Raw genomic sequence first — 14,840 nt, 5'->3', positions numbered from 1 at the left:
ATCTACCTAGAATGTGACACTATTTGAAGAAGGGATCTAAGGAGGTAATTAAGGTAAGACAAGATGGTGTAGATAAGGTCCTAACCAGTATCTCTAGAATCCTTGAAAGACCACATGTGGACAAGGAAGCCAGACTAGAACTGTCACCCCTTGATCTCTAGCTTCCAGAACTGTAAAAAGATGACTCTTTTGGTGTAAACCGCATAGTCCGTGGTATCTGAACCAGTGGTGACCCCAGAAAACAATATGAAAAATTCTAGTGGAGACATGATTTTGTTAGGGATGCCCTGGTCAAATACAAACCAGTAAAGTGGCATAGAATAAGGGGAGTAGGGATAAAGGAAAGAAAAGAATCAAAGATATAATGTGTTGACATATTTTATATTTGGTATTTGTAAGTCTTTTAAAAAAGTTTTTCAGGCCATTTTTTTCCTTTAAAAAAAAAAAAGCAACCAACAGCAATACTCTGTACAAGTCTAACAGACATTAGAAATGTGCATCATTCCAAAATAGTTACAAGAAAAGTACAGTTTAGAGTCCACACCAACACTTCTATTTTGTACCCAGGGAGGAAAAGCTACAGTTGTCACACACAGTTGCTACACGGTAGTCTGAAAACACAGAATTCTGACGTGGTTTTGAGGAGAATCAACTTCAGTCACCAGGGCTGTTTAGCTCCACAAGCGCAATCAAGCATTGCAAAAAGAAAACCGGGCTTCTCCATCCCAGCAAAACAAGTCTGAATCAGCTGCATAGTTGACCCTTCCCTCCCTCCTCCCCACTCCCACCCCCCAGAGCCTCCAACTCCACAAAGCACAAATCCAGAGGGTCCACTGTCTGGCTGGAGATGACAAAGTGACAGCAGAGAACAGACACCGACTCTCCTTCTGGTGCCTACTGTCAATTAGATTCAGCTGTGGAGGAAAAGTCTGTTCTGAGAAGACATCAACGGCCCGAGTCCTCCACAGCAGCTGGCCACCAGCCTGTAGCCCTTTCGTTGATGGCGAGTCCCACACAGGCTGCTTTTCTCCATGCAACCCGCACATCTGTGCAGGGAGCTGCATCATTCCAATTTCACCAGACTCTTCAAATTTTGGTTCACACTTCTGTCAAGGGCTAGGGGGACACAGTGAGAAGAAGTACCTTCCCCTCACCTCAGAACAGCCCTGGCCTCTGTCATGAGTCCTTCTTAACAACATGTTCATCGTCCCTTTCTCATGACTGTGCTATGCAAAGCCCACCACACAGTCCTCCTCCAGATGTGGAATGGCATGGTGACCTTCTTGTGACCTGCCCATTTGGAACTCCTGACCTCTCTGCCACCAGCCTTCCTCCCGGGCCTGGAAATAACATAGAGAGTGGCTTGCTGTGGCTGGTGCCCAAGGACTCCCCAGACCCATACAAGCAGAAGCAGAGAAGGTTTCTGTGTTTTACATTTGCATACAGTATGTTTATGATTATGTTGCTTTCAGTTTTTAAGAGACTCCGATCTTTTACAGGACTTTGTTAGGGGCAAGTCCTTTCCTCGGCCTTTCCCATGGCAGTAGAGGCAGGGCCTAGGTGATGCACTGGATTTCACACCTTGCTACCCACTACAATGGTTCCTAACACACTGAGGAGGTGGGTAGGTGGTACACAGAACTACTGCCAACAGGCCCAATCTGTATAGCACCCCAGAATCAGCACATGCTAGGGGGCAGACTAAATGGTATTCGGGAACAATGAGCCCATGTTCACTTCACTCCATACCTGGGGACAGCATGGCTTCCCTGATTCACAACTGCAGTATCAAAGTCCCCAGTGAAGCTAAGTCAAGGGGCCCAACCTACCCTGGCCAGTCCTTTCCTTGAAGGGCCTAACATAAAATGAACACCAAAATGCAAAAGATTTAGCAAAAAGTGCAGTTTCTATTTGAGAAGTAAAATTCTCCCCCAAAGCATGACAACGTCCCGACCTCTCCTTTCAATCCGCTCAGTACCTCAAAGGAAAGGAGGACGGAACACATACAGCGCTGCAGCTCTGACCACACCAAGGGTAAGGACATCATGCTTCACCCTCTACAACCCTAAAACACTCATGATCATGTCCAGACAGTCATCAAAGTGCTGGGGAAGTGAAGAGCGGAACACCAGAGGGCTACTCCAGGGCCCACAGTGGCCAGGACCCTCCGAGAAGACCCCGCTCTCAGCTTCAATAGGACACCACTGTCCCAAATGTACAGCAGGATGTATCACTGTGGGAAACAGCCACAGGATCCAGGGACTTGGCAATTCCTTCATAAGACCTTATATACTTCATTGCCTACTAGAGAATAAACTCAAAACTTCTTCAAATATAACCTGAGCCACAAGATTAAAAATAAAAGACACAAATCTTGTCATGTTAATGCCTTAAGAGGTTTACAGATTATGTACCAATAAAATAAATCCACATAAATTCTGAAGTTCTTGGTGAATACACACCTGAAGCAAAAAAACAAAACAAAACAAAACAAAAAACCCTACATTTTCTTTAAAAATCAAAGTAATTACAGCAGCAGTGTAGTGAAAAGAGGTTTTAAAAATAATAATTACATCTTTGATACAAATCAAACTTTGTACACCTCAATTCATAGGAATGACTGGTGTAAGAGTTTAGTATTTATATAGACAGTAGATACTGACGTGTGTCACTGCAGATAAGAGTCTAAAGCCAGTAGACTTTGGGAGGAAAAGGGTTAATCTGAGTTCACACTGAAATGTTCACAGATCACCACACTATAAAAGACACACACACACACACACACACACACACACACACACACACATGTACACACACACATGTACACAGACACACATAAAATGCCAACCTGAGTAAAACATTACTAAAAACCCAGAGCATCGTGAACCACTAAGTCACATATTGCACCTTAAATAATCCTTCTTACCAAAGACAGAAATAAGAGGAAGTAGAAGACAGGGTGGGAAGGGGTGTACACCATGGTACGACAATTCTGCTTCTCCCGCCCTCCCCCCACCCCACCCCACAGACAGTCTCATGGTAATATTTTCAGTTTCTATTCTCACCCTACCAATGGGATGAAAATGTCACCAACAGATGTCTTAGGGAAAAAACTGGGAAGAAAAGAAAAAAGAAAAAAGAATGGAGCACAAATGTATGTCCAGGGTGGGTCAAAGAGAACGCCTCCTCTAATCAAATGAGAACAGGAATGTTATTGAGAAGGCAGACCTTTGATACTAAGCTACTATTTAAATATTCTGTATATTCCAATTATGAGATTCAATATAAAAATAGAGACATCTACTGAGTTTTGCCTGTGGAAGCATAATTCAAAAAAGGCACATGTTCAAATAGAAAACCATGCAGAAAAGGCACAGTGTGCCCCTCCCTGCATGATAAACACCCACAGTCATGTATTCTATCAGCTAGATTCCAAGATACAGTAGGTAAAAATAGACCTCTGATACTTAAAATATATTCAACCCAACATATTCCTGGCTTTAGCATGTGAACCATATAAAAGTCCTAAAAAAAAAATTAGAGAGGGAGAGGGGAGGGGGAAGAGAGGGAGAGAGGGGGAGAGAGGGGGAGGGAGAGAGGGAGAGAGGGAGAGAGGGAGAGAGGGAGAGAGGGAGAGAGGGAGAGAGAGAGAGAGAGAGAGAGAGAGAGAGAGAGAGAGAGAGAGAACAAACCAGAGTTTGGAAAAGAAAAATAAATCATAGCTCACTTTTCCTGGTTTTCCACAATTTTCAAGGGGAAAAAAAGCGACCCCATCCCATTGGTAATCAGGAATGCAGCTGATTTATACACCACCTGTCCACAGCCCCTGACAACCCCAACTCCCTGTCTGCCATGTTTTACACGCACAGCCTCATGCCCTCCAAGGCAGTTCTAACAGAACAGAACAAAGAACTGAGAAATGAGACATATAAAAACATGTCCAAATCAGGGCATTCTCCTTCACTGTGGGTGTGACGGTCTGGTTAGCTTCAGAAAGGGTTGGCTTTGGGACTAGGCGATGTAACCATTAGTCTTTCCAAACACGCTCACAGGCTCGAGGTTTTCATAGATTGTCATTGCGGTTGTGTTCTGATAGATGAGATCAACTTTTGAGTCTTTCTGAGCTCTGATAATATCCAAAACACACTGATTGAGGAAAACATACTGGTCCTGGAAGAAAAGGCAAGGAGAGAGAATCATTAAGCACAGGTCCCAGGGATAAGCACTCAAGGTGATTTTCAAACAAATAACCACCACCATATACATCACCCACAAATGCCATCCACCTAGTAGCAAACAGTTCAAATTAACATATCTTGGGATCTAAGAACATCCTGGTGAAACTCAGAACCACATATCATGGCTTTCTTTATCGGTGATGCTTAAACAGAGGGACATCCTCACCTCTGCTGACCAAGGAGACATCAGAGCCCTGGGGAGGGTGGGACAAAGATGCGGAGGAAATAAACCTTAAACATGTTCAGACAACAAAAGTCCAGCCAGGTTTCCTCGGTTAAAGAATCTGTGTGGATTAAGAGTAAACTTAAACCTCCAAAGAGGAGAAGGGCTAAAGGAGATCAGGGGGACCTGAGTGGGGACCACTCTTTAGGGAAGTGTGATGATTAATCTTAATCATCAACTGAAAGAAATCAGAATCACCTAGGAGACACACCTCTGGGTGTGTATGAGGGCATCTCCAGAGAAGGTTACCCGAAGAGGGAAGACACATCCTGGATGTGGGTATCCCCATCCCAGGGGCTGAGGTCTGGAGCAAGTGAAAAGGAGAAAGCGAGCTGAGCACCAACATCCATCTCCCGCCTTCCCAACAGCAGACAGAATGTGACCAGCCACCTCATCCTGCTGCTGCCATAACTTACAAGATACTCTCATTGGTACACCGTCCCTTCCATGATGGGCTATACCCCAAGCCATGAGGCCAAATAAACTTCAGCACAGTAACTATTACAACAAGTGTATCAGAATCTACAGGTAGCTGTTTAAATAGAGGAAGAGTATGCTGACACAGAAAAAAATAACCAGGTGCCATAAGAGAAAGCCTCCTAAGGAAGTATCACATGGAAAACATGATCTGATTTTTTGCAAATATTCCACATATGTATGTGGGCACATGTTCACAGAGTGCAGAGTCCTGCAGTGACGGTTCCTTCTCTTGCTGCCGTGACCAAATTTCCTGACAAGAAGCAATTTAAGGGAAGAAAGGGTGTCTTCCAGCTCACAGCCTAAAAGGGATACAGCCCATCATAGCTGGGAGAGGATGGTGGCAGGATCATCAGTTAGCTGTTCACACTGCATCCACAGTCAGGAGCATTACCCATGTAGGGGCAGGACTAAACGGCAGATCCACAAAACCCACAGAAATGCTGAGTGGGTGTGGCCTCGGAAGAAGGGCGTGACCCCAGAGCAAGCCAGCTAACTAGACCAGCCAAATTTTCACAAGCTCTGGGTTTGATTGTGAGCCCCTGCATCACTGAATAAGGTGAAAGAGTAATCTAGGACAATTACACACACACACACACACACACACACACACACACACACACACACGAACGCGCGCGCACACGCACATGCACACAAAAATGGGAAAAAAGAGATGAGGGAAGTCTGCAGACAGATAATAAGATTTCGGTTTTTCTCACTCTTTAAAACTATATATAGCAAAAAAAATGAAAATCTAACACAGAAGCAAAAATTCATTCTTTCTCTCACAATCATGCAACTCACCCCAAGGCACACCATGTACCCAGACCTCCAGAACACTCCTTGCTAGGCTCAAACACGGCACATATTCATAAGTTTCTAAATTGGTACAGGGTAACAGCCTGGAACAAAATGAATATTCTGCTCTCATCCTGGTCCGGGAATCTCCAGCTCTAAGGAAGCCCCTTCCCACTACACTGTGAGGAGAACATGCCTCAGACACGAGCTTACCAGGGACACTAGGAAGAACAAATCCTAGAGCTTTACAGCACTGGGAAGCATTTTCTCACAGCTCAGACATCCTCCCACAGCTCTGCCCATCGATATTCTTTAACACTCAAGGCTGGTAAGTTACTACATGGGTGCTGCAGTGGTCATGTGCTATTTCCCACCCTTAAAGTTTGGTAAGTCTGTTAGCTCAAGACGGTCAGATCATCATAGAAACAAAGAACAAAAACTATGTCTTATAAATTTAAAATCGGAAACCAAACAGAAAGACTTAAAAAGATTAATTTGAGGGCTGGAGAGAAGGCTCAGCAGTTCAGACCACTGCAGAGGGCTTGCACAAGACACGGGTTTGATTCCCACCACTCACATGGCAGCTTACAACGACTTATAACTCCATTTCCAAGCTCTCTTCTGGCCTCCGTGATACACAGACATACACACAGGCAAATCACCCATACACACAAAATAAAAATAAACAATCTCTTCATTTTGAAGACTGTTTGAAAAGTCAGAAGCAGTAAAGACTCCTGACACTATCTGCATGTGTGGTTCCATTGGAACTATTGTGTCCGGTGATTTCATTACAACTTAGATTAGGATCTGCAAAGAAATTTATAACCAAGAGCCAGAAATATCTAGAAGCCCCGCATGTGATTCCATATGACGTTTTAGAGACAGATGAGAAAGGCAGAATATCAAAGACAGACGGGGCCTCACCTCTGTCTGTACCATCAGAGGCCTGTGCATCCGGAGATCATAGACAATACCGTACACATCCACGGTGTTCTCATTCTCTATCTGATAGATCAGACGGTCGATAGCAATGAAAGTGCCCGTCCTTCCGACCCCAGCACTAGAAAACAGAGACACGAGCTCATCACACCAGCTGCCTTCACCTTGGCTCTCTCAGTTCCCCCATAGTGTCCACATCTCCGTGATCACTGTTGGAGGCTAACACAAACATTGTTGCTACTGCATCTTCAAGCAAGTCAGGGAACTAACTTGAGTTAAATGTCCCAAACAAAACGTCTTGCTAAACCATCTCATACTCCATGCCACTCAAATGGCCCTGCAGCCTAGGACAAAAAGTTCCACCTATTTAGGAAGGCCTGCTCTAGATTAATTCTGTGGTCTTTAATGCTAAGTTCTTACTGTTCTACTGCAGAAGTGTGCACATCCTTTCTGTAAATGACCAGATGGCAAATATCTTCAGGCTAGCAGACCATGTCACTGCAGCAGAAAAGCAAATGCAAATGACATGTAAGCAGCCAGCCCTGTCTGGCCCACAGGCTATGTAGCTTACCAACTCCTTTCTATAGTATCGCGGCTCAGGGACGAAGACCCTGGCCCCCTCTTGCAGACTATCCTTGAGTTTCCAAATGCCTACTGCATGTCTTCTCGGGCACTGCAGGGTGGTGCTCATAAGTATCATTACATTTTAAGTTGTGTCACACACACACACACACACACACACACACACACACACACACACATGAGCTGCCAACTGTGTGTGTATACCTGCAGTGCACCAGGATTGGTGATTCAGGGGGAATCTGCTTCATGTAGTCTCGGACCAGGTAGCGAAAGTTGATGAGCAGGTCAGTGGTGTCAGGAACGCCGTGGTCAGGCCAGGAGGTGAAATGGAACTGCCGCAGAGGATGGCTCTCACTTGTCCGCACCTAGAAGCCAACAAAATGAGTTAGAGATCTAGAGAGTAAGGATGCCCGACTCCATCACAAGCAGGACAACAGGCAGCAACAGTTCCGATCAGAAATTCCAGTCACAGCACGTCTGACCCCACCACCAAATCCTCATAGTATCCCCAGGAAGGAAGCGCTTCATACCCCCCACTAAAGGCATGCAGCAGAGGTTCAGAGGAAGTGGGAGTGGCCCCCCGCCCCCCAGTACTCATCCCACATGGAGCCAACACACCCAGCTCAATTTTGAGTTTATATCACTTCTGTTCTCAGCTATCAGCCAGTAAGAGAAGAGCCCCACACCCACACACCAGCTCCTCCTGGGAACTTCAGTAGCCCCATCCTACAGCCCACCTGGAAATGGCACTTCCCTTAAATCCCAAAATCATTTCCCTAAGTGTGGTTAGGTCAGCACCTGCTGGGCAAGAACCACCTAGTAAGTCCTGGGCTTTCCAGATCATCTATGGAACATACAAGCAGCAAACACCAAGCAAATATTTAGAACTATAGAGCTCTAAGAAAGGAACACACACACACACACACACACACACACACACACACACACACACACAGAGAGAGACAGAGAGAGAGAGAGAGAGAGAGAGAGAGAGACAGACAGAGAGACAGAGAGAGAGACAGACAGAGAGAGACAGAGACAGAGACAGAGAGAGACACACAGAGAAAGAGAGAGACTCACAGTCTGCTATTTCAACATCCAGCGGGCACTGAACAGTGAACACTATTATAACAAATCTAGTCAATTACACCAGTTTGCATTCCACCTTAGACCAAACATACCCAGAGTACCAAAGCTCTGCCTTTGGGGCCAGTCCTGTCCTTGGTTCAACTATACCCATTTGTCTGTACCTGACCTTACATATGTCCCCCGACAGCTGGGCACTGAGCATCTCCACCACTGAAGCTAATTTTTAATGTTTATTCATTATAAAATCAATAAAGTTACATGATTCAAAGTTTGAGAAATAGGAGAGAGGTCACTGGGGAGCCACATCGCAGATAACCAACACCATAAATGCTATCCTAAGGGTTTACCGGGAGAAGAAGCCAGCTGTGAGGAGCAGGGAGGAGGGTGGAGACACAAGGAAAGTGGAATGTAGAACTTCTTGGGAGTAGTTCTGCAGGGGGGCGGGGAGCAGGTGGGCAGGGGGCAGGGCTCAGACTAGGGGTGTCATCAAAAGGAAGTGAAGCTCTATCGGTAATGTTCTCATTCTATAAAGGGGAATGTATGCATGAATTTCACATGCATACAAAATTAGAAAATGCCATGTGGAAGCCGATACTGGGTCCTAAAATAAGAAAAGGATTCAATGGGGAACATGAAATCTCTAGAATCTGTAGTTTCCTTAGTAGAAACACAATGAGAGCACCAGCATTTGCTCTAATCATTTTGCCAACTCTATGTACAATTCCCTGGTGCACCCCAAGCAGAAGCGACTGTGGATAACAGACATGCCAGTCGACTTAAACAGGCAAAGCAGACATGAGCATGGCGTATTTCAAAGGTTTCTCACTAACTGTGACCTTACTTTCTGAGGTGGTCATGCCACTGTGTGCTCAACATCCCCAAAGGAGGACCTGAAATATATCCTATGGCTTGAGTCTTTTGAGGCCCAGTAACTAGTAAAAGTTAGGATTTCATATACTAGGCCTCATCTATGTCTTCAGGAACGTTTAAGGTTCATCCTTGCAAACTATGACCCAATCTAACAGCCCCTGTTAAAATGTAACACCACTGAATCTACTTCTAGGCTTTTCTTTTATGGTGTGTGTGTGTGTGTGTGTGTGTGTGTGTGTGTGTGTGTGCGCCCTAAGCTAAGCAGGGCAACACAAACCTATAACTCCAGTACTAAGGCTGAGGCAGAGGTTCATGTATTTAAGGCCAGTCTTGGTTACCTAGTAAGATACTATCTCAAAACTTTGTTTCCTAGCATTGACACTACCTTTTCACATCTCCTTGTGGAAATTACATCCTCAGGATCCATGTGGCCTGGCCCCAGGAAAAATCTGCAAATGCTCAGGTTCCCAAAGTGACACAACCATGTGTGCATGCAACCTGCACACACACACTCCTGTGCACAGCCATGCACACATATGACAGTATACACTACACAACCCAAGTACATAGTAGGCTATACTATCCAGGTTTAAGTACAGACCATGATGTTCACATAGACAAATTCCTCAGAATACACCCCTGTCATTCAACAACATGTGATCATACTTTAGATCATTTCTAAACTGTATTACCTAGTGTATTTTAAATAGCTGTTATACGGTATGGCTTAGGGAATGATGGACCTAATTGTACATGTTAACTACAAACAACATTTTTATTCTGAATATGTTCAATCCCAGGTTGGCTGAGTTCACAGCTGAACAATGCAGTGGGGGGAGAAGGGCCGGCTCTGTGTGATCTACATACACAGTATCTCTAAAGCTGGATGATGATACTGTACGCCCATAAATCAGAGTTTAGCTATCCATTCTCCAAAAGCTAGCTATACATGTGGTTTCCTAATTGTTCAACCACCACAAATCAAGCTGATGAGGTGGGTATGACCTAGATATACTGTGACTATGTATGAAATTATCAAAGAACATGTAATAATAAAACAGCAGACACTGGACATGAATATCTAAGAGGGAATGAAAATTGACACAGGGCTTACTCACTTCTTAAAGGAGCTGTTCCTTCTAAATAAACAACACTGAGATTGTGGCTAATAGTCAATACTAATAACTAATAAACTAATAAACAGTGCTCATCTGTAACTAATGAGCCCATTCCTAAATTTCACATTATTTCTTTACATCAGAGACTCAAACTTGAGCCCACCAGATCAAAAAGGATGAACATTTTTAGACCACCAATATGAGCTGAAAAATGTTAAACCCATTTGCATGCTCAGCAGTAGATATCAATGTGACTCAGAGCACTTTCTCTACTGCCAAAGACTCTTTTAAAAAAGAAAAGAAGAACTCAGCTCCTAGAATGTCTGTATGATGTAACTGGATTTGTTTTTGTAACTTTTGGGAGAAGGGGAAGACAGTGCATAGGCCCTGGAATCTGAACCATGGAATTAAATGTTCCTAGCAGCAAGCACCTCCTCCCACGCACATCCCTACCCAGTTGACCCAAAAGGCCTCTGGTCACCTGAAAAAAGGAAAGTGTCACTGACATAGCCATGCTCCTAAGACTCATTGATTCAGGAGGGACATAAAAGTCCCCTCAAAAAAGTAAAGCTAGAGACTTCTTAGAGAGCATGTAGACATGAGCACTTTAATTCTGTAAAAAAGAAGCAAAAGCACTTTTCTCATGCATCAAATATTAGTTATTTTCAACCTATAGATACCACTCCCATATTCATATCCACTCATTTTCTCAGCTCAATCTTGACTTACATTTTTCACCACAAAATCTCTGACGGTCCACTCTGGAAGAACCACTTCTGAGGTCATTGCCACAGTTATGTCTCCGTAGTCCTGAGCCTGCTTGGAAGGCCAGTACTCCTCACATTTGGTCTGGAACACAGGATTGGTTGTATGAAAATACACGAGTCACACCCCACCATCAGCAAAAACTCACAAGAAAGGCCAAATCATGAGACCGCTATCAAGACTGCTCGGTCCCTCGGCTGGCTCTGTCTGACCCAAACAGAGATTTGCAATACACTAATAATTCCAAACAATGGAAACAAATCTTTACGAGAAACGAATCCAGCTTGTGAGGTGGTTCAGCAGGTAAAGCAGCTGCCGTGCAAGCCTGAAGACCTGTGTCCAGAACTCAGATCCCATTTCCAGAGATACCACATGGAAGCTGACCTTTGACCAGGTATTTGCTGTGACATGTACGCTCTCCAGCACACACAAACACATCGTACACACAATATAATAATTTTAAGGAATGATGTCTGACAAGTTCCAGTTACCACCTAGGACAGCACCACTCCTGGTGAACACCTGGCCATCAGCAGCCATACCACTGAGCTGTCAGAACTCCACTTCTCGACAAGGAGGGCTGAGGCAGAGACACCCTACAGATGGCTCTGTCGGACAGGGAGGAGTGGGCATCACCGGCTCAGGGACTAACTCTTATTCCTCAATGGAGGGAGGGAGGGAGGGAGGGGAGGGGAGGGGAGGGAAGGGAAGGGAAGAAAAGGAAGGGAAGGAAGGAAAGGAAGGAAGAAAGAGAGAAAGAAAGAAAGAGAGAGAAAGAGACAGAGAGAAAGAGAAAGAAAGAAATAGAGAGAGAAAGAAATAGAGAGAGAGAGAAAGAGACAGAAAGAAAAGAAAGGAATAAAGAGAAAGAGAGAAAGGAAGGAAGAAAGGAAGAGAGAAGAGGGGAGAGGAGGGGAGGGAAGGGGAGGGGAGGGGAGGGGAAGAGAGGAGAGGAGAGGAGAGGGGAGGGGAGGGGAGGGGAGGGGAGAGGAGGGGGGGAGAGGAGGGGAGGAGAGGAGGGAAGGGGAGAGGGGAGGGGAGGGGAGGAGGGGAGAGGAGAGAGGAGAGGAGAGCAGAGGAGAGCAGAGGAGAGGGGAGGAGAGGAGAGGAGAAGAGAGGAGAGGAGAGGAGAGGGGAGGAGAGGGGAGGGGAGGGGAAGAGAGGAGAGGAGAGGAGAGGAGAGGAGAGGAGGCTGAAGCAGGAGGATTGCTACAAGTTCAAGTCCAGCCTGGGCTACATGAAGCCCTGCCTCAAAATCAAACAAACACCACACAAAACACGGATAGCCTGAGAACTGCTCAGCAGCAGAGGATGTGCTTAGCGAGGCCTTGGCCAAGGTCCAATCCCAACACTAAATAACAGTAATTAATAATTCTCCACGAAGTAATATCAATTCTCATTCCTCAGGCACACAATTTTTAAACTTAGCATGTGTTTTCCAACTCATCTCTATTTATGGGAATATGAGACTCTATTCCTAGAAGAGATCTTTAATCTGTGGTAGAAATGGCAGGAGGGATCTAGGCCACACAAGAAGAGAGAAGGCTTCTGGGATTCATCTGGGGATAAGTCTGAAATTTTGCTTTTAGTGTCAAAAATTAAGTTTGAAAAGCAGAGATTTAGGAGCTGGTTGCTTAGAGACGGGACAGGCAGGCTTTCTGGGTGCAGAGCCGACAACAGTAGAGCCGTGTGGTCTCGGCTACCTGGCTCCAGGCCCACAGTGTGCACTGCACTAATCCAGTTCCGTCCACTCACTAACTCCAGCAGAGTCAGTCACGACAATACTATGAGCTCACAAAGGAACATAATAGATTTTTTTTTAAAAACCTTCTCTCTAAAAGCTAAAGATACAGAACCCTTTTCTAAGAATGAAGGGGGTCAACGTTTAGGAAAAGTGCTTTTTCAAAGACAAATGGATTTTAAGATGCCCCCTACCACAATAAAAATTAATTTATATTTTTTTCAAAAGATACTTACCCTTCCCTGTTCCACACATTTGGTCAGCATAACAATGGCATATATGTTTTTCTCCCAAACCATACGCCAAAAATCCTTCAAAGTGTTGGGTAGAGGTCCTTGTGTGGCAATGAAATCTTTCTTGGAATGGTAGCCCTAGAAATAGAAAGCTCAGTCATCACCAAAGGCACGGGAAGAAACGCTCTGACTGAGCGGAGCCCTGGGGCCGAGAGCAACCACCACTTACGGGCATATAGTTGGCATTGATGTAGTCGTCCGTCGGATGGGTCTGGACTGAAAGTTTGACTCGAGAAATATCATCTGCGGCATTAAAAGAAAGAAAGGTCCTCATTCTAAGGCAGGTTTCAGGAAAGCTGCACACAGGGAATTTTTAGAAGTACAAACTGGCAGCCCTTGGCTGACACGCGGCTTCACACTTTATCCTCACAGCCTCATCCGATCCCTGTGGATTCTCTGAGTGTAGTACGGAGAAGCTGAGTGACAGTCTGAGGAGAACTAGGGTTTGAACCGAGGCAGCCTGGCAGCCAGCTTGTGTTCTCAGCACCTTCTCAGACTTGGGTGTCTGCTTCAAACAGGGCAGGTGCTAAGCAACCATATTCACAGCTCACAACCATCTCACCAGCATCCTGAGTGAGGTAACCCAGACCCAGAAAGACAGACATGGTATGTACTCACTAATAAGTGGATATTAGATGTAAAGGATAACAGATGTAAAACAAAGGATAACCAGACTACAACCCACAGCCCCAGAGAAGCCAGGTAACAAAGATGATCCTAAGAGGGACACATGGTTTTCCCTGGGAAGAGGAAATAGATGAGATCTCCTGGGTAAACTGGGGGTGGGAAGGGGGAACATGAGGGAATGGGCTGGTCAACTTGGAGGCAGGACAAAGGGAAAGAGTAATGAAAGAGATATCTTTTTTTTTTTTTTTTTGGTTTTTCAAGACAGGGTTTCTCTGTGTAGCTTTGCGCATTTCCTAGAACTCATTTGGTAGCCCAGGCTGGCCTCAAACTCACAGAGATCCACCTGCCTCTGCCTCCCGAGTGCTGGGATTAAAGGCGTGCGCCACAACCACCTCGCAGAAAGAGATATCTTGATAAAAGAGCCCATTTTGGGTTTCGGGGAAACCTGGTACCAGGGAACCTCCCAGGAATCCACAAGCATGACCCCAGCTAAGACTCCTAGCAACAGAGGAAAAGGTGCCTGAACTGGCCTTCTTCTGTAATCAGAGTGGTGACTACCCTGTCATCATAGAGCCTTCATCAGTAACTGATGGAAGCAGATGCAGAGATCCACAGCTAAGCACTGGGCCAAGCTCCAGGAGTTCAGCTGATGGAGGAAGAAGGGATCGTATGAGCAAGGGGGTCAAGATCATGACAGGGAACCCCACAGAGACAGCTGACCTGAGCAAATGGGAGCTCATGGACTCGGGACCAACAGTTAGGGAGTCCGCAAGGAACCGACTAGGCCCTCTGCATGTGGGTGACAGCTGTGTAGCTTGGTCTGTTTGTGGGGCCCCCTAGTGGTGGGATCAGGACATGTCCCTGGAACATGAGCTAGCTTTTTGGAACCTATTCTCCATACAGGGATGCCTCACCCAGCCTTGATGCAGTGGGAGGAACTTGGTAGTGCCTCAACATGATATGGCATGCTTTGTTGACACTCATGGGAGTTCTGCCCCTTTCTAAATGGAGGAGGAGTGGAGTGGATGGGGGATAGATGGGAGGTGGGGGGAGGGAATGGGAAGAGAGGAGGGAGGG

General features: G+C 45.5%; 1 protein-coding gene across 1 annotated transcript in view; it reads right to left on the bottom strand.

The window, feature by feature from the left end:
* Positions 1-3,672: 3,672 nt before the first annotated feature.
* The window catches only part of Ptprj (protein tyrosine phosphatase receptor type J), a 141,799-nt gene continuing 130,631 nt past the window's right edge, over positions 3,673-14,840 (bottom strand). Inside the window, exons 19-24 of the mRNA XM_036184263.1 lie at positions 13,306-13,379; positions 13,080-13,214; positions 11,067-11,186; positions 7,465-7,625; positions 6,664-6,799; positions 3,673-4,170 (exon numbers count right to left, since the gene is read on the bottom strand). Of these exons, the coding sequence (XP_036040156.1) occupies positions 4,012-4,170; positions 6,664-6,799; positions 7,465-7,625; positions 11,067-11,186; positions 13,080-13,214; positions 13,306-13,379 (785 nt within the window). The 3' untranslated portion in view covers positions 3,673-4,011. The remainder of the gene's footprint in view (positions 4,171-6,663; positions 6,800-7,464; positions 7,626-11,066; positions 11,187-13,079; positions 13,215-13,305; positions 13,380-14,840) is intronic.

Source organism: Onychomys torridus, chromosome 4 (assembly GCF_903995425.1).
Source record: "Onychomys torridus chromosome 4, mOncTor1.1, whole genome shotgun sequence".
Taxonomy (NCBI): Eukaryota; Metazoa; Chordata; class Mammalia; order Rodentia; family Cricetidae; genus Onychomys; species Onychomys torridus.
The sequence above is the reverse complement of the archived record's forward strand: the minus strand, read 5'-3'. Positions and strand labels throughout refer to the sequence as shown.